Source organism: Erinaceus europaeus, chromosome X (genome assembly GCF_950295315.1).
Source record: "Erinaceus europaeus chromosome X, mEriEur2.1, whole genome shotgun sequence".
In the NCBI taxonomy this organism is placed as follows: domain Eukaryota; kingdom Metazoa; phylum Chordata; class Mammalia; order Eulipotyphla; family Erinaceidae; genus Erinaceus; species Erinaceus europaeus.
The window spans coordinates 2,874,778-2,901,960 of NC_080185.1; the positions used below are offsets into that span (position 1 = coordinate 2,874,778).

At 49.1% G+C, this 27,183-nt stretch overlaps 2 protein-coding genes across 4 annotated transcripts; one reads left to right on the forward strand and one right to left on the reverse strand.

Moving 5' to 3' along the window:
* Positions 1–394: 394 nt before the first annotated feature.
* NSDHL (NAD(P) dependent steroid dehydrogenase-like) lies at positions 395–13,935 on the reverse strand. 2 transcript variants are annotated; one of them, XM_007530471.3, is made up of 9 exons: positions 13,740–13,935; positions 10,803–10,919; positions 7,997–8,107; positions 6,825–6,983; positions 5,339–5,485; positions 4,112–4,240; positions 3,046–3,188; positions 2,053–2,155; positions 395–807 (listed from the first exon to the last, which is right to left on the reverse strand). In XM_007530471.3, exons 3-9 carry the CDS (start codon positions 8,069–8,071, stop codon positions 475–477), a joined length of 1,089 nt encoding a protein of 362 aa, XP_007530533.2. In that variant the 5' UTR covers positions 8,072–8,107; positions 10,803–10,919; positions 13,740–13,935; the 3' UTR covers positions 395–474. The 2 variants fall into 2 exon arrangements, with proteins under 2 accessions (XP_007530533.2, XP_060039048.1); XM_060183065.1 differs by lacking the exons at positions 10,803–10,919; positions 13,740–13,935 and having other exon boundaries at positions 7,997–8,164.
* A 155-nt stretch (positions 13,936–14,090) lies between these two features.
* CETN2 (centrin 2) lies at positions 14,091–26,365 on the forward strand. 2 transcript variants are annotated; one of them, XM_007530459.3, is made up of 5 exons: positions 14,091–14,200; positions 15,026–15,184; positions 15,404–15,532; positions 25,010–25,147; positions 25,798–26,365. In XM_007530459.3, the coding sequence occupies exons 1-5, from the start codon at positions 14,192–14,194 to the stop codon at positions 25,885–25,887; spliced, it is 525 nt and encodes a 174-aa protein (XP_007530521.2). In that variant the 5' UTR covers positions 14,091–14,191; the 3' UTR covers positions 25,888–26,365. The 2 variants fall into 2 exon arrangements, with proteins under 2 accessions (XP_007530521.2, XP_016046936.2); XM_016191450.2 differs by having other exon boundaries at positions 14,189–14,328.
* The last annotated feature ends 818 nt before the right edge of the window (positions 26,366–27,183 follow it).

The window sequence follows — 27,183 nt, forward strand, 5'->3', positions numbered from 1 at the left end:
ATGAACAAGAGAAGAGGTTTAGAGACTGTTAAGCACACGGCAGGTGAGAGCCTGCTATCCGGTAAAGAACTCTTACGGCTCCATCATCTTTACAAAAAGTCCTCTCAACACTGTCTGCACACTGTGCTTGGCTTCTGCTTGAGTGAGCAGTGGGTTGTAGGGGCCTGAATCAAGCTCCTGTCCCCCAGTAACAAATGGGTCATCTCGTCTCTACAGCTTCCTGGATTCTACACAAACAGCCCGAATGCAGAAGCCAGGAGAGAAGGGAAGGGGAGGAGGGGGAAGAGAGGAGAGGAAGGAACAGACTAGGGAGCCAATTGCTCCTGCTGTAGAGGGGGGGCACCTTCATGGTCTCAGGAGGGCCGTTCGCTCTCAGTTAGCCATGGAGAAGAACCATAGGAATGCTGGTTTATTGGTCCTCGGGGCAGACAGCTGTCTGCCAGGAGGCAGTGCGTTGAGGGCTGCCCAGGCTCCTCACTCAGTCCTCTGCAGGTACTGGAAACTCTGCACGGTTCTTGTCACGGCATCATCCAGGTTGATCAGGGGGCGGTAGCCCAGCAGCTTTTTGGCCTTCTCGCAACTGTAGTAGTGGAAGGTGCCAGCCAGTGCCACCCGCATTGGGGTGAAGGTTGGCTGCAGCTGGATGAAGGGGCTGATTACTGTCACCAGCAGAGATAGCAAGAAGGCCAGGTAGTAAGCTGCCCAATAGGGGATGTGGTACTTGGGGGCGTCGTAGTTGAGACCCCGCAGGATGCGGGACAGGAAGGTCCAGAAAGGGATGGGCTCGTCATTGGTGATGTGGAAGGCCTGTGGAGAGGGCAGGGGCTCAGGAGCTGCGCTGCAGCCAGAGGGCTGGGCAGGCTGGCTCACAAGCCCATCTTCAGTCTGGGCTGCTCTCTGCCCACTGGCCTACCCACGTCCTGGACAAGGCAACTCAAAGAGAAGCCCAGGGGCCAGGAGGCAGCTGGCAGGCACAGGGCGTGCTTCACCATGCACGAAACCCAAGGAAACCCTGGCAAATGGGGGCACCATGGATAGCACCAGGGATGGCTGAGCAGTGCTAGGTAGGGGACTCATCTCTCTCTCTAAATACAGAGACTGAAAAAACGGATGAGCAGGGGGCCAACCGGTGGTGCACCTGGCTGAGCGCACACATTAGAGTATAAGGTCCTGGTGGGTTCAAGCCCCCAGTCCCCATCCGCAGAGGGAAGCTTCACAAGAGGTGAACAGTGAAAGTGTCTCTCTCCCTCTCTCCCGCCTGCTTCCATCTTGATTTCACCGTCTCTAGTCAACAAATAAATAAAATAGTTCTTTAACAAACTAGATGAGCTGGGGAACTGGCATGCCGGCTGGAGCACTGGGCTTCAACACCTGAGGCTCCCACTTGGATCCAGCATCACACATGCCAGAGAGATGTTCCGGTTTGGACTTTCACGTCAATACAGAATTGAGCCCAGGGGAGCGGGTGGTGGAGCACCTGGTTGAGCGCACATGTTTCAATGTGCAAGGACCTAGGTTCGAGTCCCTGGTCCCCACCTACAGGGGAAAACTTCACAAGTGGTGAAGCAGTGCTGGTGTCTTTCTAGCTCTCTTCCTCTCTATCCCTCCCCCCATCCTTCTAGATTTCTGGCTGTCTCTATCCAATAAATAAAGATAATAAAGAAAAAAAGAATTGAGCCCAGGTGGTGACTCAGCGGGACACACAAGAGCTAGGGTTCACTCCCTGGTGTGGCATAAAAAAGTGGTGTATATCCAAGCCGTGCAGCTGCCACCACTTCACACGACCATCCTCAGCCCACAGATGGCAGCTGGTGGAAGTGACGACATTTGTTTTGGGTCACTCAGCTCTGGCTACCAGGGGCCCTAGGGGGTCTCCCGGGGGGGGGGGAGCTGGGACCCCTCACATGCTGACTGCCAGACACAGGCAGCTGCCTGGACAGTAAGTGAAGCTCCGAGGGCACTCAGGATGATGTACTTGCTAACTTGGGTCTAAGGAAGTGGCCCTCTTAGCTCATGGTGGGCTTGACTGAGCACGCGAGGCAGGTATCTTACCTTCCCACCGAGGCTCGAGTCCAGAGAGAGTTTCTCGGCAGCCAAGATATGTCCGTGGACCACATTTTCCACGAAGGTGAAGTCCACTAAGTTGTCGCCATTCCTGCGGGCACATAGGGAAGGTGCATCATGTTAGGCACTCAGCCGCCTGCCCCCATCTTTGAACTACAGATTGCACCCTGAAGAATGGCTGCCAGGGTTCTGAATGTGCCCACACCCCCAGGGGCCACCAATGCAGCTACCAGCCAGGGCCCCTACTTTGTGCCTGACACAGGTGTCTACTCGAACCCGGGGTCCGGGCAGTTACACTCACACATGCCAGGGCGATGGCCTTGCTCTGGCCTCACATTCTACAGGGATCACTGTATAATCCTTCAGAGCAGTAAGACAGGCTGGCAGGGGGCAAGCAGTTGGGAAGCAGGGAGCAAGAGGGGGTGTCTGTGGTAACCCTCACTGTCCCCGAAGAGGAGTGTAACTCTGAGTGCTCCTCGGAGTTAAGGTGACAGAGGCCAGGTATTTCCCCAGTCCACCTGAGTCAATGTGCTAGGCTGAACAGTGTCTTCTCAAAACTATGTTCTCCTGGAACTCATGACTGTGAGCTCAGCTGGGAATGGGGTCTTTGCAGGTGTGAGTAAGCAAGGGGCGGTAACCGGAGGAGGGAGGCCCTTACATGGAGAGGGAGAGGTGAACAGGGGAGAAGCCACTGAGGATGAAGGTAGATGCAGTGATGTGGCCACAAGCCAAGGGCACTAGTATGGCAGTGACAGCAGAAACCAGGAGAGAAGTCTGGGACAGATCCACTCTGATTCTCAAAGGGATTCAAGTCTGCCAGCACCCAGATTTCCTATCCCTAATCCCCAGACTTTTACTGTCTAATGCCCCCACTGGCTGGTTTGCCAGGACTATCTAGAAATGACATAAAGCATAACCTTGGAAGAGCCAGGTCACGGCACCTGGTCAGAGAGGCATGGAGCACAACAGGCACCTCCTTACCCAATTATGAACTTCATCTTGCCAGTCTTGGCTGCCTCAACCAGAATGGGGACCATCTGGGGGTCCCTGGGGCCGAAGATTCCGTGAGGACGGATGGCAATGGTTAAGAAATTCCTCTCGGGATCGTTGGCATTTAGGACCGTCTGTGGGGAACAGAAGCGGCACGTCACTATGAGGGTACTGTCATAGGTTACAGTACTCACTTGTGTGGACACAGATGCCACCCATTACTATGAGCCAAAGAACTCCATAAAGGACCAGAGCAATTCTGGACTCCTTTGCCAGTCACCGCCACTAAAATCTGAAGACATAGCAATACCACTCAGAAAGGCCTAGGAGGTGGGGCAGTGTTCAGCCTGCAGGACTTGCAGGCATGAGGTCACGAGTTCGATCCCTAGCCCTGCCTGCACCAGAATGGTTTTCTCTCCTCATGCATTGATAGTCAATGATTTTAAAAAAATACAAGAGGAGGAGGACGAGGAGGAGGAGAGAGGCCTATTTTGGGTTCAAAGAGCAGCAGGCACCAGTGCCACTGGGATAGGGCCTGGGACGCCCCGATGAGCTAGCAGGGGGCAGCAAAGGGCATACAAGAATCCAGGCCACTGGAGGCAGTCCTCTGGGGCTTTGAGAGAACAGTACATCCTAAGGGACTGCCACTATGCTGGCTGAAACAGGAACGGGTGCATGCACTGACGTGGCATCCAGGAACTTACTCCAGGGCAGCTAGTTTCTTGCCTGGGATTTGGACCTGCAGGTCGAAGCTCTGTGGTGACTTCACTCCCAAGCATGGAGTAGCAGCTGGAACAGGCATCCAGAGCTATCCCTCAGCTTCCCAGCATGCCCTGCTCCCCAGGTGGGGACAGTGGAGAACATGCTCAAACAGACTAATATGGTGTTGGGCCTACAGTATCTCTGATCCTGAGAGATGGGAGCTGGGGAGTCCAGGGTCTGAATGCCATGCCATGTCTCACCAGCTGGTGGGCTGGAGATCAGCGACAATGTGCCTGGTGCCACTAGGACTGACATGGCTCTCTAAAGACCTCCCTCACCCAGGCCCCATACGTACACACTCCTGCAAGATCTTTGTCTCCGTGTAGTAGTCGATGGGCTTCATGGCGTACGGGAGATCCTCGGTCCCATTCTTGATGTCGGTGCCCTCATAGACCACACTGGCACTGCTGGTCAGGATGAGTTTCTGGCAGAAAGAAGAGGGGAGGGGTTGAGCCCATATGTTGGAAGGACCCCAGAGCAGTTGAGGCCTTGCTTGCACCCCACCCCCACCATCTGCATGTCTAGGACACAAGGCAGGGCCAGACAGCACATCACAGAGTAAGAGGAAGTCAGGCTTTCACCACTCAGCCACGGGAGTGCCATCAGGACGCCAGCACTAAGAGCAAAATCTGTAAGCAGACACCAGGAAGAGCACAGCAACTAACAGGCATGAACAGTCACTGAAAATGTGCCCTGAAAGGCATCACTGTTTGTTTGCAGACAGTATATAATCTGACAGCTCCTAGACTGACTCTTCCATGGAGAGAGATGAAGGGAGCGAGGCCAGACAACCTCACCAATGTGTCCTAGAACCTCACCTCTCCAGAGCCCTACCACTAGGGAAAGATTGAAACAGGCTGGGAGTACGGACCCACCTGCCAACGCCCAAATCCAGTGGAGAAGCAATTATAGAAGTCAGAATTTCTACCTTCTGTACCCCCAAAACAACTTTGCTGCATACTCCCAGTGGGGGGGGAGGTGATAGGAGGAAGAGGATAAGAGGGCTCTGAACTCCAGCTCCGTTAGGTCCCAGAGAGAGAGAAGAAAAAGGAGAGAGACATTTGGATGTAGTAATAGGGTTATGTGCGGCTGGGAGGGGAAGAGAGGACTGGCCCTGGAAGAAAAAGGGGGCAGTTATGTACAAATGTAGACAGAGAATTGTAGAGATGATAATTAACCCATGTCTGCAGCCTTGGGAAAACCCAGTTCCACTGAGGGACTTAGGATTCAGAACTCTGGTGGTGGGAACAGTGTGGAATTATACCCCTGTTGACAGGTACTTTTGTAAATCAATATTGAATCACTAATAAAGTCAAAAAAAGAGGGAGGGAGGTCACAGCACTTCTTATGCGGTCAGGGCCACTAGAACATCAGGAGCAGCAAGAATGTCACAGCTTGTGGTGACTCTGCTGCCTACGGGTGTCCATGTCCAGGATTCTAGAGTTGAGGAGGCTGATCACTGAGGCCCAGGAGGTGCACAAGCCCGCCCTCCCCCTGCTGACACGCTCCAGCGCCCGCTTACCTGAACCCCCGCCTCCATGCAGGTGTCGATGACATTCTTGGTGCCCAGGTAATTGACTCGATAAAAGAGGTCCTTGTTGTTACTGGAAGGTGGTGGGGAGGCACAGTGGAAGACAACGCTCACGCCTTTCAGGGCTGGGAACAGGTCCTGGGCAAGCAAACAAAGACAGCATCACCACCCCTGCCAGAGACAGGTCAACAGCCTTCTCATGGCCCCTGTGTGAATGGTGGCACAAAGGGGCCTTGTTCTTTAATTACTGAGGTTATTGTGGAAATGTGGCCTTGCTACAGTTAAACTGAACCCCAATCAGAACTGTGCTGTATGATAATCACCCCTCTTCATGAACTGTTCTCCAGTAAAAACATCTGGCTACAAGGGGCCTTCGGGATGCAGGCAGAGGGGGACTTCTGTGCCTCCAACCCGCGGGCACAGGCAGCTAAACTTCTGGGAAAGACGAGCTCCGAGATACAAATCCTGAGTCACATGAAAGACAGCATCAACAGTATGCCTTCCTGTGACACCGGACTTGAAGCAGCAAGCTGAGCGGGAGAGCAGACAGGCCTGTCCACTGTGTGCAGCTCCCCAGGGTACTGGCTGGCCGCAGATCTGGGCCACGGCACAGGCAAGCCAGCCGGGAAGGTAGGCCGGCTGCCACAGCGGGGTCCTGTTCAACTGACCCGAGAGGTGACTTGAGGCTGCCACTGGCCAAAGAGGGCACAGTGTGATCAAGGGTGAGAGTAAGACTTCCTTCTGCAGGCAGGCAGGATGGCTGGCTCACCTAGACAGTGTGCCTGCTTTGCCGTTGGCACCACCCAGATTCCAGGCCAGCTGCCACCGCACTGGTACTGTGGTGTTTCTTGAGTGTGCATTCACTCACTTGCTCACTCAATATGTATCTGGTTAAGTCAGCCTGGAGCAGTGAAAGTGAGAGATAGAGAGAGATAGAAAGAGAGATAGACAGACAGAATTCATTCTACAAACTGGTAACTAAAGAAAAAGAGTCAAACCTACCACCTTCAGATGGAGTCAAGATGAGGAGCGAGGAAGGTGTGCCACCAGTGGCAAAAATATAAGATCTAGGAGGCAGCGAGTGAGCAAGAGATGCTGCCACCATCAAAAGAGTTAAGAACTTTATGCCAAGACTCACCGATTTTTAATGTAGCATTGTGACATGGCCATGACTTTTTTTGTGTAGCTTCTGCCCAGCATGGCACTTGGAGGCATATACCCCAGGGCAGCATGCCCACCAGTGCCCAGAGACCACTCTCAGAATCAAGGTCTATTGGCACACAGCCTACCCGACAATGTGTGTGTGTGTGTGTGTGTGTGTGTGTGTGTGTGTGTGTATGTGTCCATCTGTTACCTAAGAGTTTCCCAGTCTCCAAAATAAAAGGCAAGTTTTAACAAGTGGCCTGACTTGTTGGCAGAGAAAGTGGGGGGCTTTCCGGTTGGGGGTGTGAGGGAAATCAGGCCGGGTGCTAGTTACCTGCCGGCTGCAGAGGTCCCCTAAGAAGAACTGCACTCGGGGATTATCGAACCCTTGCCGGATGTCAAACACATTCACGTCGAAGCCTTTCGACAGCAGGTGCTCAACCATGTGCTGCCCCAGGAAGCCCGAGCCTCCAATCACCGCGCACTTCTTGTCCTGCAGGAGGGACAGACACTCAATCCTCACCCAGCTGCATGTGGCTGCTCGGCTCTGTGGGCTCGAGACTCTCAGAGTTGAGTTGGAAGGCTGACCTGATCCTGCTGCTGTCTCACCCCTGCAGCGTCCAGTAAGGCACAAGGAGAGGTAGTGGCCCTCCGGCAGCGTGCCGCCTAGCGTCAGACTGGACAAGCTTAAAAATATGTTCCCGTTATGTGCAGGACTCAGGTTCAAGCCTGGCTCCCACCATACTGAAGGATGCATTGGTGATGTGGTCTCTTCCGCTTTCTCTCTGTCTCGGTCGAAAACAAAAAAAATGCCCCCTAAGTGAAACCTTTCTGCTTCCAACAGCTGATTCCTGGGCACGTCTAAGCAAGCAAACAAACCAAGGCCACCACCATTTCACCGACAGTGGTCCCTAGTACACAGGGAGGTACAGACCCAGGGAGAAAACCACCTGCTGTGACCCACCTCAGGGAGCTCTGGCCTCAGCACACCCGCCTGAGAGCTTTGTGCACGATGTCTCTCCTGGCAGGGTGGCACCGAGGCTCAGGGCTGGGGACCATCAGGCCCAAGGCTTTCTTTCCTGTCCAAGGCTAGAAGAGAAAGGAGGCTGAGGACTCTCTCTTTCTCTTGCCCCCTCCCCTCTCAATTTCTCTATCTTATCAAATAAAATGGAAAAAAGGAATCAGTATGCAGGGGCTGGAGAGAGCGCTCATCTGCAAGAACCCTGGCTTAGCCATGCATGCACTGTGGCTTGAGCCCCCCACCCCCACCACTGGGGGAAGCTTTAGCACAGTAGCACCTCTCCCTCTATCTCTGTTAATCTGTGTCTCTCTTTTTATATGAAGATGTCAGCCCCAAGCGGTGAAACCCCAAGTGATGACAGAAATAATGATCCGTGCCCACGGTCAATTCAGTCAATGGCCCAGACACAGTGGCTAGCACGGGAGAGTATTGTGGCTTGAGGCCCTGTGCATGCCTCTTTCCTCATCAGCTGGGGAGCCTCTCACCTTAGGAATGTCTTCAACAGCATATGGGCGGCCTCTGCTCGCCTCACCAGTGACTTGCAGTGCCATATCTGCCATCAATGTGTTTTTGTCTGCCACCAAACTCTCCTCCTCCTGAAGACATATTTGAAACATCTGCACTGGACACTGCATCATCTTTGGGCTGGCTCCGTCCTGTGGCCCCCAGACCCCTGAAGAGTAGCAACACAGCCACAACTGTTAGTGAGGGACTTCACTGACACACTGAGGATGTCTGAGAAGGAGCCAATGTGATCCCTATACATGCCAGCTCCATACAGGGAACAGTCCTGCATTTGTAGCTTTCCACATGAAACTGTTTTCACTGTCTTCGAGCTGCTTGTTTGGTCAGGGTGGTGTGATGGGACAACTAGGGACAGCACAAGGGGAGAAAGCACAGCTCTGCCGGTCCTGGGTTCTAGTCCTGGCCCTGTCACCAACTGATCCAGGAGGGTTCTTTGTTGCTCATGGCTGGCCACAACATGGACTGAGTGCTCACTCCACAAAATGGGAATATGTGGGGGAGGGGGGTGTGGGACTCCCCTTGTTGGAGACACCACAGCCCTGACTGTCCATGTGAGAGGACATCAAACCTGGCAGCTAAGTTACCCTCTCCATTTGTTCTTAGTCACATACAGAGATGGACAGAGGAAAGGAAATGAGAGGGCCTGTGAAGATGGAGGTAGAGACTAGAGGCATGCGGCCACAAGCCAAGGGCACCTGGGAGAGGTCAGGCAGCCTTCTCCCTACTACCTTGGAGGGGATGGGCCCCGTTGGTGCTTCAGTTTCAGGCTGCTGACGACCAGGACTGGGAGAGGGCACTGTCTGGCCATGTGATCAGTGCTCTGGTCTCTCTTCTCTGTGTGTGTCTGTGTCTCTCTGTCTGTATCGCTCTCATTAAAAATAAATCAAAAATCTTTTTTTTTTAATGAACGCGTAAAGTAAACAAAGGGAGAAATACCACATGCTCAGCCGTTCCACTTCTGAGTATTTGCTGAAAGAATCAGAACCAGAATCTTGAAGAGCTAGTAACACTCCTGTCCTTTTTTCTAAAAGATTAATCTGTGGACTGGGTGGTGACACACCCAGTAGAGGGTCCATGTTACAATGCACAAGGACCCAGGCTCAAGCCCTGCTCTCTACCTACAGGGGAAAAGCGTCATGAGTAGTGAAGCAGGTCGAAGATCTCTCTCTCGCCCTCACCCTCTCCCACTCTCCTCTCAATTTCTGTCTCTGCTGAAAAAATACACAGAAATTGTAAAAATGAAACTTTTTTTTTAATTGGGGAATTAATGTTTTATATTCGAAACTTTTTTTTTAATTTCACAAGACAGAGTCTCACACATGAGAGAGACAGAGAGGAGTAGCAGGAGAGAGAGAGAGAGAGAGAGAGAGGGAGAGAGAAAGACCATACTAACACTCTAGTATATACAGCACTAAGGATCAAACCAGGGTCCCCAGGCTGGGAAGTCCTGCTCTGTGTCCCCAATCACCAGTGGCAGGCACTATTCACAATAGCCACAATAAAACAATATATAGTTCCAGCAAGAGATGAGTCTGTGGTCTACATACAAAGGAATAAAAAAAAAATTGGGGCGGGAGAGTTACTGGTTTACTGTATGGTCTTTAACACAAAGGCATAGTCTGTCATCTCCCCTTGACTGGTATCTAGGAGACACACCAGGACCCCAATGACCCCCATCATGTCACAAAGGAATGTCATGCAGCCTGAACAAAGGAGAAAGTGTTGCCACTTGTGACATCACAGCTGCCACGGTGACCACTGTGTACATTACACTCAGTGAAATAAGCCCGTTTCAGGAAAACATATCCTTTGCTCCTTACCTTTGGGAGGTCTCTAAAAAAGTAAAAGTGACAATGAACATTGGAATACTGGTTCTTGGGGGCTGGGGAGGGAGAATCAGGACTGACCATGAAGCAAGACAGAGCAGCCCTGCCCTCCTGTCAGCAATTCTGCTGCATGAGCAGAATTTTCTATAGAATTTCTTTATATTACCCTCCCCTCTCAAGTTCTCTCTGTCCTATCAAATAAAATAATAATAATAATAATAAAGCTAACTTAAAAATATGTAACAGGTGAGGGGCCAGGAATGTTACGCAGGAATGCCAGTAAAGTGTACTTTGCCAAGCACAACGAGCTGGGCTCAAGCCCTGGTATCACAAGGGAACACTGTGTAGGACCATGTGGAACCGTCATGGATGGTGTCTCCCTCCCCCCCCACTTTCTGACTAAAATTGAATAGAAACAAACGAAGTCCATTAGGAACAATAGAAGTATGCAGGCATGGGGTCCTGGTGGTAAAAAGGACAAACAAACAAATAAATAAACAAGTGTTAACAGGTGTAACATTGGCACGTGCTACAATATGGCTCCCCGTGGAGGACACTGTGCTCAGTCATCAAGACAGACACAAAAGAACAAATCATGTGCCATCAAGCTCACAGAGAAAGAGCTGTGGGTGCCAGCATTGGGGGTGGGGAGGAGGGGGGTTGGGAAGCAAGTGCTGAGTGGATACAGAGCCCATGTGGGACGATGGAAGGTTCTGGATCTGGATGGCAGGAAAGGCTGCACAGGCTGGTGAATGTCCCTGAAGGCCTGGACTGGTACTCATAATGGCTCCTGTAATGCACTCAGCAGTTTCCACAGGGGTCAGGGTGGTAAGCCCCCCACCCCCTGCAGTGGAGGCCTCTCAGTCTCTCCTCCAGACCAGCACAAAGCCCCACTGCATACTGGGCCAGCGAGGCTAGAGGAAGCCAGGAAGAGACTTACCTGCTCCTGTAGACGGCCTGTGCTCTACTTAACTTCTGGTCTTAGGAGGCTGCTCAGAGAGTCTGAGAAGGAAGTCTGACCTCTTCAGTTCTGTGGAATGTTCTTGAGCACTGAATCCTGGAGACATAAGGACAGTTGATTACAAACCGGACAGAGCTGAGGGGTGTGTCCTGTGAGAAGGCTGGTCTGTCATTGGGAACCAAGCAGCTCAGAGGCTGGCCAGCCAGTGGCCAGCGAGAGCAGCACAGAATTGACACCTACCTTCCAGAAGCGCACCCTCAGTGTTGTGGTCTGACTCAGTAAGTAACCTCAGACTCGCCCCCACCTCCTACCCTAAGCAGGACCCCGAGGGTGGCTGTCCCTAGTGTGGGGGACTGAGCGTTGACCCAGAGCAAGCGTGCTATGATAAGCATGGCAAGTTATGTCACAATGGGTGACACAAGAGGGGAGCAAAGTTGACAGTGGGCGGGCGGGGACTGTACCTGGAGGGGGAGCCCACCAGGAGTTAGGGTCAGGACAGTACTCAGAATGGTGGTTCTAAGGCAGGGCAGTGGTACACCTAGTTGAACACATATGTTACTATGCACAGGACCCTGGGTTCAAGTCCCCACTTCCCACCTGCACTGAGGCAGTTTCACAAAAGGTAAAGCAGCTCTGCAGATGTCTGTCTCTCCCTCTCTATCTTCTGCTCATCTTTAAATTTCTGTGTCTTATCACATAAAAAGGAAAAAATGGGGAGGGGAGAATGGCCTGCTGGGAGTGGTAGATTTACAGTGCAGGCATGGAGCCCCAACAATAACCTTGGTGGCAGAAACAAAGGGGGGTGACCTCCTAGCCCCACTTAAGGCTTGGGGTGAGAGAGGGACAGATTCAAACCCAAAAAAGAATCCTAGATGAAGTCCCTGTGATGCTTGATCTCCCAGAGCCCCTCAAAACATCTAAAAGGGGCACAGGACTGACCTATCAAGCAGAGAGGGCAAAGCCCAAGCTCACAGCTGGAACCCAGTCAGTGCACAGCTTGGATTTCCTCCTCCTCCCCTGCCTGCCTGCCTGCCACCCACAGGTGAAGCGGGAAGGGAAGAAGCATTTAAAAGCGGTAACGGGGCTGGCACTGGGTGGCTTGAACTGTACACTGTAGTCCCGGCAGCCTTCTGGCTGTGTCTATCAAACAAATAAAGATTAAAAATTGTTTTTAAAAAAACCCATATTTCAGGGCCAGTCAGGGCACACCTGGTTGAGCACACACATTACACAAGGACCCAGGTTTGAGACCCAGGCCCCACCTGCAGAAAGAAAGCGTCATGAGTGGTAAAGCAGGGCTTCAGGTGTCTGTCTGTCTTAATATCTCTCAATTTCTCTCTGTCTCTATCCAATAATAAATAAATTAAAATATTTTAAAAAACAATAAAATAAAACCCATATTTCTCCCAGTCCTGAAGCCTCAGGGGCATGGCTGTTTCCTCCATGTTCCTCTAGATCCATACCATTTGACACTGCATCTGCTGATCACAACCAAATCAATGCAACCAGTACCACCCCAATATGTTTGACTTCCAATTGTGTCCAGAGATGCCAGACATGGGGTGTCAACCCTTCAGCTCCATTACTCTGTCACCAAGTTGCAGATGCTACCGTGATGCCGACCAGACTTCCCTGGACAGACGACCCACCAATGTGTCCTGGAGCTCTGCTTCCCCAGCGCCCTTCCCCACTAGGGAAAGAGAGAGGCAGACTGGGAGTATGGGTCCACCTGTCAACGCCCATGTTGACATTGCTTGACATTCCCCCCAGCGGGGGAAGCAATTACAGAAGCCAGACCTTCCACCTTCTGCTCCCCATAATGACCCTGGGCCCATGCTCCCAGAGGGATAAAGAATAGGAAAGCTATCAGGGGAGGGGAGGGGAGGGGATACGGAGCTCTGGTGGTGGGAATTGGGTGGAATTGTTCCCTCTTATCCTACAGTCTTAACGATAATTATTTTTATTTACTTTTAAGAAAACATTCCCTGTTTTTTAAATTAAATAATTAATTAATTTATTCCCTTTTGTTGCCCTTGCTGTTTTATTGTTGTAGTCATTTTGTTGTTGTTGACGTCATTTTTGGATAGGACAGAGAGAAATGGAGAGAGGAGGGGAAGACAGAGAGGGGGAGAGAAAGATAGACACCTGCAGACCTGCTTCACCACTTAGGAAGCAACCCCCATCCCCTTCAGGTGGGGAGCCGGGGCTGGAACCCGGATCCTTAAGCTGGTCTTTGTGCTTTGCGCCACCTGCGCTTAATCTGCTGCGCTGCCACCCGACTCCCTCGATCATTATTAAATCAATAAAAAATTATTAGTTAAAAACAAATAAGTTAAAAAATTTAAAGAGGCAAGTTTGGCGGGGCTGACTGCGAAAATGGGAGGAGGACAAAGAACAGGTTTCAGCCTGGGACCTGTCTTGATGTGAGAATCTTTTTGCTCTCTCTCTAACTGGGGGGGGGGGGGAGTGGCAGGTCCGGGCTCAGTCACTGGGCGCCGGCTCAGTCCAAACCGTGGCACACACCCCCGTAGTTCTCCCGGCGCCCCTCGCACGTCCAGAGCTCCAGTGGGGCTGTACTGCCCCGGTCGATGCTTAGAGAGGGTGCCAAAGCCTGTCCCGGGCCAGGTACCTGAGCCATTAGTACCAAGGCTCTCCCTGGAACCTGGTCTGGGGACTTCATCGGGTTCTGACTGGGGGGGGGCGCGCGCGCGGAAGCACCCCCTTCAAAGAACAAGCCTCCGCTGGATCAGTTCCCAAGTCCCGATCCACCACAGCCCTACGGCTATGCCCCTTCCCCTCTCTGGGACTCTGACCCTAACTCCGCCTTCCACATGCCCAGCAAGTGCGGGAACCGGGAGGGCGGCCCCTCGCACTCCGGGGACCCACTCTTCTCCGAGGCAAGGCCGCCACCCTTACCGTCCGCAGGAGGCTCCCGGTCTGTCTCTGAGCGTCTGCAACCTGCTCCCACCGATGACCTCCTGTCGCCCGCTGCCACTTCTCCTCCCCGCTCCCGTGAGGCGACGATCAGCCGAGGTTCCGCCCGCAGCAGCGATTGGCGAGGCACAGCGCGGACCGGGCCCCGGGGCAGACGGCGGGGTGCGGCCCAATGAAGCTGGAGCTCCGGCCGATGCTCCACCCAGGCACTGGGCGGGGCCCGTCTGAGCTGGACACGCCCCTCCGCGTAGGCCAATGGCAGGCGGCGGCCAGGCAGTCACCAATGGGAAGCGGGCAGCGGCCAGGCGGTAACCAATGGGAAGCGGGCGACGTGCTAGGCGGTCACCAATGGGAAGCGGGCGACGTGCTAGGCGCGGCGGGAAGTGCGCAGGCGGAGGTGCGTCGGTTGCCGTAACAACGGGCGGCAGAGTCAGATGGCGATGGTGAGTGACCGCAGATGAGCAGCCCTGGCACTGCCCTCCCTCCCGCTTGCTCCACCATGGCGGAGCGCGCCGCCTCCCCTGAGCCCCTGGAAGCGGGGCACAATCCAACTTCCTCCGAGCTCGTCCCGGTAGGCTGTTCCAGAAGTGCGCGGCCTGCGATCCGCCACCGCCCCCAGCCCTGCCCCCGCAGCCGGCGGCTCCAGGCTCCCCTGTGCTGACCACAGATCCGGTTGCCCAGGCCTCGCGGCCTCCAGCCGCCTGTGCCCCCTGACCATCCACTGTGAACGTGGGTTTTCCAACTTACATTTAGACTCGTTCGGGAAATACGCTGAGCGAGCGTCCTGGGGATGGCACGGGTGTTCCCCGCGGTTTGGGTTTCGTTGTTTCGCTAGGTCTGAACAACTTCGTAAAATTTGGCCAAATCCTGAAGTGAAGTGGGAGTGCGTGGAAGTGGAGGATGGCGGGTGGGCACCGCAAGGACACTTGTAGTATTTGACATCCTCCAATTGTGGGAAGGCTGATGGTCACTACATTGCCCACTGTTGGCTCCTCGGCTCGTTTGCTCGCTGGCCTGCTTACAGGATAATTTCCTACGAGTGGTGTACAGACAGCCTGGGCTCTTGCTTCGAGAAAGAATAGCAAAGAGGGAGGAAGTTGTGTACATTCTTTGTTCTTCCTCCTAAATCCTGTTGTCTCTCCTGCTAAGCAAAGCTTGAGAATTAGTTTCTAATCCTGAGAGTCGGTGTGGCCTGTATGACTACTTCCTGTAAAATACGGACTGTATTATGTAACATTGTGCTTATGTCTTTGAACAATTGTCTCAAGGCCTCTAATGTAAAAAAGGCAAACATGGCATCAACTTCCCAGCGGAAAAGGGCGAGTCCCAAGCCTGAGCTTACGGAAGAGCAGAAGCAGGAGATCCGGGAAGCGTTTGATCTCTTTGATGCAGACGGCACTGGGACTATAGATGTAAAGGAACTTAAGGCAAGTCGAGTCTTCCCCTTGCTCTCTTCTGCAGGAAGGATACACCATGCAGTTTTCCCGTCTTTACTTGCCTTACGGTTCTTCAAGAAAATAGATGTCAGCTGGCACAGTGTTAAATGTTCCCTGACCTTTGTCATATGATTGTCAGACTGTCAACACTATCCCCTTCGCTCCTGCTATTTCCTGTGTGCCTATGGAAATGATCCTGTTTCATTGTAGGTGGCGATGAGAGCACTGGGTTTTGAGCCCAAAAAAGAAGAGATCAAGAAAATGATTAGTGAAATTGACAAAGAAAGGACAGGAAAAATGAACTTTGGTGACTTTTTGACGGTGATGACCCAGAAAATGGTAAGTTGCCGAAAATGATCAGCGTATTTTCTACCCTTAGTGCACACACACTTGAGTCTAGCTATGTACCTGTGCTGAAGGAAGTCAGTCAAATCTAGAGATTGCCGCTGCTAAAGGAAGGTGTTTGCAGCTACGAACAAGGAAATTCCAGCCCTATTTGGCTTTCCTAAAATCCATAAAGTCCCAGGACAAGTCATATTATGTTCTGTGACTTAGTGGAGGCCCTGGTGCTGTCACTTGTTTGCTGTCTCCTCAACTGATGCAGTGAGACAGCAGCAAGCTTACAGTGCAGCCGTTAACAGGAGAAGTACTTTGGAGCCTCCGTTTTGATAAGCTGTTGTCTCTCTTCATTAAAGCTCAAGCTTGTTGTTTCCTGCCAGGCATTCTGGCTGCTGCTTCCACAGTTTTGCTTATGGCTGCACAGGGGAGTCAGTTCCTCAGCTTCTCAGTTCCTCCAAGGTCACATTCACCCATTTCGAGTCTCAAGTGTCTCACTTTTAAAATGTCTAGAGGATCAAGAGAAACGCTAAGCACCCTCCCCACAAACTCACTTCACTCTTTCAAGCAGTACCCTCCCTCTCACGGAGCCATAGTTTTTCCCTGGCCACCCTCCTCTCCCTGCAGGCCTCTTTTCGCACAGGCCACACCCCCTCTGTCTCAGAGAATTCTCTTCCTTGCTCATCATGGTCTTCATGTTCGGTTTTTTATTGTGGACTAAGAGATCAAGAAGTATCACATCCTGTAACAACCTGGGGAGGCTAGGCTACATTCCAGCTTGGGTCCCAACTTGCTCTTGTTAGCTGTTCTTTTTGCCTGAAACCCCTCTTCTATTAAAAAGTTTGAATTTATTACTTAAAAACTAGTGATTTACTGGTTGTTCACAAGATCCGAAGATTACAGGGGAGGCCTGGTTGAGTGCACATGTTACAGTGTACAAGGACCCAAGTTCAAGCCTCTAGTCCCACCTGCAGTGGGAAAGCTTTGCAAGTGGCGAAGCAGTACTGCAGGTATGTCTTTGTCTCTTTCCCTCTCTCTTTCCCCTTTCCTTCTTGATTTCTGGCTGTCTCTATCCAATAAGTAAATAAAGGTAATTGAAAAAAATAAATATATTAAAAAAAATCATTACAGGGGAATAGCTCCACACCAAACCCCCCACCAAAGTTCTGTGCTCCCCAGCCACCACCCCACCCTGCCAATAGCCACCACAGTTGCCATAGTCTTAGAGACAGTTTATAGTTTGGCTCTTTTCTTTTTTTGAAGGTCATGTCCTTCAGTTCTATATTCCACACATGAACAAACAATCAGGCATTGTCATTTACCTCTTTACTTACTTTGCTAAGCATGATCACCTCAAGTTCCATCCATTTTGTCCTAGAGGACATAATAATCACCTTTTTTTTCCCTTCAGGATATTTTTTTAAATTTATTTTTTATTTAAGAAAGGATAAATTAACAAAACCACAGGGTAGGAGGGGTACAACTCCACACAGTTCCCACTGCCCAATCTCCATATCCCATCCCCTCCCCTCACAGCTTTCCCATTCTCTATCCCTCTGGGAGCATGGACCCAGGGTCGTTGTGGGTTGCAGAAGGTGGAAGGTCTGGCTTCTGTAATTGCTTCCCCGCTGAACATGGACGTTGACTGGTTGGTCCATACTCCCAGTCTGCCTCTCTCTTTCCCTAGTAGGGTGGGTCTCTGGGGAGGCGGAGCTCCAGGGCACATTGGTGGAGTCTTCAGTCCAGGGAAGCCTGGCCGGCATCCTGATGGCATCTGGAACCTGGTGGCTGAAAAGAGCGTTAACATACAAAGCCAAACAAATTGTTGGACAATCATGGACCCAAAGGTTGGAATAGTGGAGAGGAAGTGTTAGGGGGGTACTCACTGCAAACTCTAGTGTACTTCTGCTTTCAGGTATATATTTTGCAGTAGTTTATGGATACGTGTGAACATATGCTCTCTCTCACAGAACCTGGTGTATATCTAGGTTTTGGGACTTTGTTAGAAAGTGAACCACCTGGGATGGAATTAGAGAATACTATGAAAGGAAAGGTCTCACCCGAGTAATGAAGCCGAAGGGTTGTCATTCCACACGTGAAGTCTCTGGACACAGTCTGAGCTGAAGCATGTTAAGGTGGCAATCCTTGCTTTGATTAGGTTGCGATCGGCAGATGCGATATTATTTGATATGGATTGGGAGAGGCATGCGGGAAAGTGGGCCCTATCCTAAGGTTCCAGGACTGGGGGAAATATAGGCTCTCTAGTGGAGATGTGAGGTTCCTGATGTCTTAGGGTTCAAAAAGACAATGGATAGTTAATGTTATCATCACATTGTTTGGTAATTGGGTTAACTTTGAAAAGTCCTTTTGTTAGAGTTTGCTGTATATTACCCAGTATCTTGTATGTAGCTGTGCCACTGGTTGCTTCTGATTTACTTAGTCTAGGCTTTTGAGAGAGTCCGCATATCAAATACACAGCCTATATATTAAAAAGACTCAGTCTGTGTTTTAAAAACTTCGAGACATACAATTAATTTTCCCCCTCTCGTATTAATTAACTAGTGATTTATATGACTACACTTTACTAGGAGTGTACATAAACACCATTCCCACCACCAAAAGACTATGTCCCATCCCACCCACCCACCCCCACTCCCCACCGGCCCAGGAAGCTGCATGTCTACCCCTCACCACAGGGTTTTTACTTTGGTGCCCTACTCCATATTTAGTCATCCTGCTTTTAGTTTCCCTTTCAGATCTTTCTCAACTTCTGTTGATGACTGGGATCGTCCCATACTCATCTTTATATTTCTGACTTAGCTCACTTAACATAATTCCTTCTAGCTCTGACCAAGATGTGTCAGAGAAGGTGGGTTCATTGTTCTTGATAGCTGTATAGTATTCCATTGTGTATATATACCACAGCTTTATCAGCCACTCATCTGTTGCTAGGCCTTCAGGATATTTTTTATCTGTGATTATTCGTGGTTTACAAGATGGTAAGATTCCAGAGTATATTCCACACCATACTAAGCACCAAAGATCTCTGCCCTACCTTCCCAAAGTTCATCACCAGAGCGTTAATAAAGTCTCAGAGACAGTTTGCGTGTTTGTTTTGCAACTTTAGGTGTCATACCACATCGGGTAGTTGTGCTTCACCTCTTTACTTGTTTCACTAAGCATAATCACCTCCAGTCCACCACCATCCATTTTAACCCAAAGGACGCAATATCATATTTTTTGGTTGCAGAGTAGTATTCTATGGAATATATAGCCCATAACAACTTTAGCCAGTCATCTGTGGATAGACATTTAGGCTTCTTCCACTCTTTGGCTGATTTGTGTAGTCCAGCTATGAACATAGCAGGGCTTATGTCCTTTTAGATTAGTGTTTTTTGTGTGTTCTTCAGACAGATGTCGAGTGGTATTGCTAGACCACAAGGTCCTTCCATTTTTATTGAAGGACTGCCCATACAGCCTTCCAAAGGGGCTGCCCCAGTTTGCATTCCCAGTGGCAGTGTCGCAGAGTTCACTTTTCTCCATAACCTCTCCAACACCTGTCATTTCCTGGTTTGCTGGTGTCAGCCGTTCTCTCACGTGTGGGATGGAATCTCAGTGTATAGTTTTAATCTGCGTTTCTCTAAAGAAAAGTGAAGTGCAGAACTTCTTCATGTCTCTGTGGGCCACGTGGCTCTCCTTTTTCAAAAACTGTCTGTTGGGGTGGGCGGTGGTACACCTGGTTGAGTGTACATGTTACAGAGTGCCAGGGTTTGAGCCCCTGGTCCTCACCTGCCGGGGGAAAGGTTTGCGAGTTGTAAGCCAGTGCTGTGGGTGTGTCTCTCCCTTTCCCCTCTCAAGATCTGACTGTTTCTATCCAATAAATACAAATAATAAAATAAATAGAGCTTAAAAAGAGAAAACTGTTTAGTTCTTTGGCCCACTTCATTATTGGGTTATTTTTTTCCCTTTTGTTAAATTGTACAAGTTCTTCATAGATGCTTGATATCAATCACTTGTCTGATGAGTGATGTGCAAGTATCTTTTCCCAATTACTGGGTGCCTGGCTATCCTTGTGGAGTTAGCTTTTGATGCGTAGAAGCTTTTTAGTTTCATGTAGTCTCATTTATTTACTCTTGTTTTCATTTCCCATGCCCTTGGGTTTGAATCTCCAAATATCTTTGATGTAAAGGTTCTGCAATGTGTCCCTGATGTTTTCTTCTATAAATTTTAGAGTTTCTGGTCTAATATCTAGGCCTTTGATCCACTTTGATCTGATTTTGGTGCATGACATTAAGTGGTGGTCTAGTTTCACTTTTCTACCTGTGGTTGTCCGTTTTCCCAGCACCACCTGTTGAAGAGCCCTTCTTTACCCCAGTGAATGGTTTGGGCCGCTTAATTAGGTGGTTGTATGTGTGTGAGCTCACTTCTGGGTTCTTGATTCTATCCCATTGGATCCACATGTCTGTTTTGACCCCAGTCCCAAACTTTTTGTTATTACTGTTGCTGTGTAGTATAAACTGAAGTTGGGGAGTGTGCTACCTCCACTTTTTTTTCCTTTTCTCTGAGAAGTACTTTGGCTTTTCATGGCTTTCTGTGGTTCCACACAATTTTTTTTTTTTTTTACACAAGTTGTTCAATTTCCTTCTAGTGTGTCATTGGGATTTTGATAGAGAATTCTTTGCTGTTTGAATGTTTACTCTTCCAATCCAGGAACAAGAAGTCTTCTTGTATCTGTGTGTCGTTCGTTCTCTGTTTCTTTTAACAGTGGCCTATATTTTCCCCTGTAAAAGTCCTTTACCTCCTTCCTAAGCAGCACCCCCAAGGTCTTCTGTCTCTTGGAGTTCCATTGTAAATAGGAATGAGTCTTTCAATTCCCTTTTCTCCGAGTTATTATTTGTATACAGAAATTCCACAGTTACGTGTATTGATCTTGTATCCTCCTATGTTACTGGATTTATTCATTATTTCGGGTACGAATTTTGGTGGAGTCTTTGGGGTTCTCTAGGTGTGTTACCAACAACTAGCGGTAGTTTGATCTCTTCCTTTCTAATCAGTACACCTTTGATACCGCTTTCTTGTACGAATGCAGTGATGAGGGCCTTGAGAACTATGTTGGAAAGCAGTGGCCATCCTTGTCTGGTTCCCAATTGTAGAGGAAAAGCTTTCAGTTTTTGCCCATTCAGGATGATGTTAGCTATTAATTTGTCATATATGGTGCTTTTTATATTGAGCCACTGTCCCTATAATCCCAATTTCTAAAAGGTCTTTATCATAAATGTATGCTGGATCTTGTCAAAGGCCTTTTCAGCATCTATCTATTTGACCATGTGACTTTTATCTTTCTTTTTGTTGATATCGTGGATGACATTGATTGACTGGTGGATGTTGAACCCCATTCCTGTTTCCCAAGGATGAATCCCACTTGGTCTTGGTGAATTATTCTTTTGATATGTTGTTGTATTTGATTTGCCAAGATTTTGTTCAGGATCTGTGCATCAGTGTTCATCAGGAATATAGGTCTATAGTTTTCTTTTTTGGTGGAGTCCTTTCTTGCTTTGGGGATCAGAGTGATGGTAGCCTCATAAAATGTATTTAGAAGTGCTCAACAAGGGCAACAAAAGGGAAAATAAAGAAAGAAATAAATATTAGAAGTGCTTTGTCCCACTTCAGTGTTCCAGAAGGGTTTGAGGAGAGGTGATATTAGTTCTTTGAAAGCCTTTTTAATTTTTTTTATTATCTTTATTTATTTATTGGATAGAAACAGCCAGAAATTGAGAGGGAAGGGGGTGATAGAGAGGGAAAGAGACAAAGAGACACCTGCAGCCCTGCCTCACCACTTGTGAAGCTTTTCCCCCTGCAGGTGGGGACTGGGCCTTGAACCCGGGTCCTTGCACACTGTTATATGTGCACTCAGCCAGGTGTGCCACCACCTGGCCCCATTTCTTTGAAAGTCTTACAGAAATTTCAGTTTAACCCTTGTGGGTTAAACTTGGCAGGTGGCCTGACTCTAGGAATGCATCCATTTTATTTAGGTTGTTCAAGATATTTGCCAGAGATGGTCATAATACTTTTTTATAATTCTTTGTAGCCCTTCGTTGGATGTAACGTCTCCTCTCTCGTTCCTGATTGTTATTATAGCGTTCTCTCTCCTCTCCCTCTCCTCCTCCCTCTCCCTGTCTGTGAACTGATGTGTTTTGGTTTGTACACACCTCTTTGAAGTAGTCTTTTCATACCCAAATTCATTTTCTTTCCATATATGCTTTGGAGTGGCATTTCTGAATCATAAAGCTCATCTGAGGACTCTCTACTGCTTTCCATAGGAGCTGAACCAGTTTGATTTCCAACCAGTAGAGCACCAGACTTCCTTTTCTCCACAACCTTGACAGCACTTGCCATCTTGTGCTCTGAGTCTGTTTGTCTTTCTTTCTTTTTAATGCATTTATTTATAAAACGGAAACACTAACAAGACCATAGGATAAGAGGGGTACAATTCCCACCACCAGAGCTCCATATCCCATCCCCTCCCCTGAATAGCTTTCCTGTTCTTTAACCCTCTGGGAGTATGGACCCAAGGTCATTGTGGGATGCGGAAGGTAGAAGATCTGGCTTCTGTAATTGCTTCCCCACTGAACATGGGCGTTGACTGGTCATTCCATACTCCCAGCCTGCCTCTCTATTTCCCTAGTGGGGCAGGGCTTTGAGGAAGTGGAGTTATAGGACACATTGGTGGGGTCATCTGTCCAGGGAAGTCTGGTTGGCATCATGGTAGCACCTGGAGCCTGGTGACTGAAAAAGAGTTAACATATAAAGTCATACAAATTGTTGATTAACCATGAACCTAAAGACTGGAATATTGCCGATGAAGATTTGGAGTCTCCATTTTGGAAATAGCTAGTAAGTCTATTTTATGTATATTCCAAAGGGGCCATGACTTTATTAGTTTTTGCCTGAGCCTAGCATCTGATATGCAGGTGGACCCAGGTTATTGTCTGGGGAGATGATGTCATGGCTGGGAAAAGGGCTAGAAAGCTGGATCAGGGAAGAGAGTAGCTCCCAAATATGGGAAAGATGTATAAATGTTATCGACTGTAAACCCCATTGATTTGATCTGGTCTGGGGCCCATATTCAGCATAGAAGCCTGTGTAAGCTCTGCATTCCTGTAGGTCTGAACTTGCACTCTGTGGTCATGGTTAGGAACATTCCAAGTTGCACCAATTTCAGGACTCATCTTCTTCAGGTGGTAGATAGAGTATGTCATCCAACCCCCCTTTCATAGGATGGAAGATTCTCTACCGCTGTTGATCCACATTGAGGGCAAGGCCCTGTGGGGGCCCCCAAAGGGATCCATTATGTTGTTCCTAATGGAAATGACCAGTGATAATGGAGAAAGGGATCCATGATCTGAACCATTCTTACAAGCCACTCCCTTGTAGGAATATTGGGGCTTTAGCTCTCTTGGGGGAGTTGGTGTTTTGTACTACATCCAGCCTGCCAGTAACCAGTGTTGGGGTTGGATGGACTCTAGTGGTTCTTACTATGATAACTGCATGGGGTCCTTCCACATTCACTTTCAGAAAACTGTGGAAAATGTCTATTCCTTACCAGACCTGGAAATTGCATGGCACACCTGGGGCCATGCAGTGACATCACAGAAAGGGAGGGAGTGGGGTGGGGAGAAAGTGAGAGTGTTTGCCGTGCATGCATAGGACCCTGGGGCCTGCTCTATTGGGGTTAAGGGCTGGAGGAGGAGGGCTGTGAGAAGTTTGGTGGACTGTACTGGTGAAATTAAAAGTGATAAATTAACATACAGGCAACACACACACACCACATAGCCTAAATGGCCTCTGCCGGTGAAATTAAAAGTGATAAATTAACATGCAGGCAATACACACACACACACACACACACACACACACACACACCACATAGACTAAATGGCCTCTACCGGTGAAATTAAAAGTAATAAATTAACATACAGGACACACACACACACACCACGTAGCCTAAATGGCCTCTGCCGGTGAAATTAAAAGTGATAAATTAACATGCAGGCAATACACACACACACACACACACACCACATAGACTAAATGGCCTCTACCGGTGAAATTAAAAGTGATAAATTAACATGCAGGCAATACACACACACACACCACATAGCCTAAATGGCCTCTGCCGGTGAAATTAAAAGTGATAAATTAACATGCAGGCAATACACACACACACACACACACACACCACATAGACTAAATGGCCTCTACCGGTGAAATTAAAAGTAATAAATTAACATACAGGACACACACACACACACGTAGCTTAAATGGCCTCTACCAGTGAAATTAAAAGTGATAAATTAACATACAGGCAATACACACACACACACCACGTAGCCTAAATGGCCTCTACCGGTGAAATTAAAAGTGATAAATTAACATGCAGGCAATACACACACACACATACACACACACACACACACACACCACATAGACTAAATGGCCTCTGCCGGTGAAATTAAAAGTAATAAATTAACATACAGGACACACACACACACACACAGCTTAAATGGCCTCTACCGGTAAAATTAAAAGTGATAAATTAACATACAGGCAACACACACACACACACACACACACACACACACACACCACGTAGCCTAAATGGCCTCTACTGGTGAAATTAAAAGTGATAAATTAACATACAGGCAATACACACACATACAGACACACACACACACACGTAGCTTAAATGGCCTCTGCCGGTGAAATTAAAAGTGATAAATCAACATACAGGCAATACACACACACACACACACATACACACACACACACACACCATGTAGTCTAAATGACCTCTACTGGTGAAATTAAAAGTGATAAATTAAAATACAGGACACACACACACACACACACACACACACATACACCCTAAATGGCCAGTCAATGAAATCAACCAAGATCTGTAACTGGAAGTAGCGATGGGGAGAACTCTCAACCGGCTCTCCTCTCATTCTGGGACCGACAGCCTTCTTTGGAGGGCATTGGCAAGGGAAGCTGAAGTCAGGCACTCACATTCCAAAGTAGAGAACCCAAGTGCCAGGGCTCTTCCTGGCCCTGGGATTCCCTCAACTCTCTGAGCAATAGCAGGTGAAAGAACGCTCTCTCCTCACTGTACCCCACTCTAGAAAATTCCTCTGCCACCAGCTTAAGCAGTATGCATCCCCTATATTCTGCCCTCTACTGCTTTATTCTAAAAGCTTATCCAGTTTCCATTTCCCAGAAATGCACAGAAAGAGTGTACAGAAAGAGTTTTTGTACAGAAAGAGTGTTTGCAGTGCAACCCTCTTGATTTCCTGTTTGGTTTCTAAGGGGTATGACAAATTAAGTTCGACCCCTTTTTCTCCCCACTGTGGAGGTCATGCATAACCCAGGGGCCTGCCACTGCTGTGTCCCCCCTCTTATATGTCTTGTTTTGTTATTCAGTCCGAGAAAGATACCAAAGAAGAAATCCTGAAAGCTTTCAAGCTCTTCGATGATGACGAAACTGGGAAGATCTCATTTAATAATCTCAAGCGTGTGGCCAGGGAACTGGGCGAGAACCTCACTGACGAGGAGCTGCAGGTCTGTGAAGTGACGGGGAGTCTCTGTCTTTTGTCTGAGTCCTTGTCACTTACTTCCCCTTCATATAGTGCCGCTTTGTAGCGAACCAGTGTCCTCTTGTTCTGCTATCCACCACTCTCTTTCCATTGTGTGCATGTGACAGAGCTAATGGAGCCTGTCCCCAGCAAAAGGCACATCTAGAGACTTTCATTTGCTGCTTGAAATCTTGTGTCTTTATTTTGAAACTGTTTGTGTGTGTGTGTGTGTGTGTGTGTGTGTGATGCCAGGAAGTGAACTTTGTCACCAGGTGACCTCTCCAGCCCATTTTTCATTCTCTGACAATCATCTGTAGTCTTCTCTTGTGCTTGGTGTTCTCGTGTGGTGCCAGGGCTTGAACCCAGGGCTTCAAACATGATAATGAGTGTGCTTCCAGTTTGGATTTTAGGACTCTCCCTCTCATGATGATCTTCTGGCCTGTTTCTGGGTGATAGATGTACAAAATACAACTTGGTGCTCAAAGAACTTTCCAGATGCCAAGCTGTTACAGAAAGGGCCACATCTGCCTGGGCGGACCACAATCTGTCCGGGGTAGCTTGAGAACATCTTATTGCTTGACTCCATCTTTTGTTTTGTTCATGGATTAATCTAATCAGAAGCCTCATTGCTTGCAGGAGATGATTGATGAAGCAGACCGAGATGGAGACGGGGAAGTGAGCAAACAGGAGTTTCTGCGTATCATGAAAAAGACCAGCCTCTACTAAGCCCAGTGTCTTCAGCTCCACCACAGGCACATGCAGATTTAGAGCCTTCTGTTGTGTGAAACCTGGCTTTTAGGAACACAGCCCCCACCCCCACCCTGCCCCACCTTGTAGAACCCAAGTGACAACCCTGAATCCCCTTTCAGCTTTTGAAAATACTCTCTGATGTGAAAGCTCTTCGTAATAAGGTCTGCTGGGTCCCCAAAGCAGTCGAGAGTACAAGAGAGTGGAGAGGGTCCCACTGCTCTCCCCACACCCTGGCGCCTTCCTGCACTTTGTGTGTTCCACTCGGGTGGCTTCTCTCACAAACACAGGTGAGGCTGGGTCCCCACAGGTAGGGGACAGGTCTGCAATGGTTTCAGTTCTGACTGCGACCCGAGTGTAGTTTTGTCTTTTATAAAGCTTAGTGAATCTCTCTCGCCTTTGGACGTGTTTTTGTGTGACCAGTTTTGTCTTACCAATAAAGTCTTCTTTATTTTGAGCTGCAGGTCGCTAAGGGTGAGTCGTTTGGCCAGAACTCTGGTGAGCCACGTCGGGGAAAGCAGCACGGGGAAACCCATGGACAGAGCGCACAGTAAGCCTTTGTTGCTGCTCTGAATTCTTTCTTACCTTGGGAACCTCTCCCTTTAAGAACCTAGTAGCATGCTCTTGCCACCGAAACCTATTACTGAAACCCTAAACACATACAGGCAACGTGTAATGCTGAGCAGGAGTCGTGTTGGGATTTGAGCTTGCGAAGGTGGAGCGAGCCAGCCACCCTCTGGGGTGCTGGGCAGTGGGAGTCCCAGATTCTTGTTCAACCCTTTCCTGTCTCTGCCTGGAACGATTGGAAGATCATTGATGGTGGAGTCAGGCTGCCTGGCTTAGCAAATAAAGGGACGCCTGATAGAATGGGAATTTCAGATCAACTGAGCTTTTTAGCCTAAGCACATCCCATTTGAGCTTTCTCTTGTGTGTTCATTACTGATCTGAAATTCCACCTCACCTGGGCATGCTGCTTCTCCACTGGCAAGGCTTGGAGGAAAGTGTCAGAGACGCCGGAGCCGGGTCTCAACTTGGGCCCCCTCCTTAGCTGCCAGGACCTTCCGAGGACTTTGTGCCTGCACAGCTCACTGGTCTGGTGGGACTCTCAGCCAGAGGTGGGAGAGAGGGAGAGACCCCACAGCACTGCTCCAACACTCAGGGAACTTCCAATTTAATTGAAAAAGAATGGAGATTTAGTAATATTTTCTAAGACTATAAGATTCTATAGTTCCACCACCACAGTGTGTGTCCACCCTCCAGTGATAACCATAGTTT

Excerpts from the sequence above, each read along its gene's own strand:
- NSDHL (XM_060183065.1), bottom strand. The coding sequence starts at position 8,149 with ATGATGCAGTGTCCAGTGCAGATGTTTCAAATATGTCTTCAGGAGGAG. Across the intron at positions 3,189-4,111 it reads CAAAGATCTTGCAGGAGTGT|ACGGTCCTAAATGCCAACGA; the intron begins GTACGTATGGGG and ends TGTTCCCCACAG. Across the intron at positions 808-2,052 it reads ACTCGAGCCTCGGTGGGAAG|GCCTTCCACATCACCAATGA; the intron begins GTAAGATACCTG and ends CCCTCTCCACAG.
- CETN2 (XM_016191450.2), top strand. The coding sequence starts at position 14,215 with ATGAGCAGCCCTGGCACTGCCCTCCCTCCCGCTTGCTCCACCATGGCG. Across the intron at positions 15,185-15,403 it reads TAGATGTAAAGGAACTTAAG|GTGGCGATGAGAGCACTGGG; the intron begins GCAAGTCGAGTC and ends GTTTCATTGTAG. Across the intron at positions 25,148-25,797 it reads TCACTGACGAGGAGCTGCAG|GAGATGATTGATGAAGCAGA; the intron begins GTCTGTGAAGTG and ends CATTGCTTGCAG.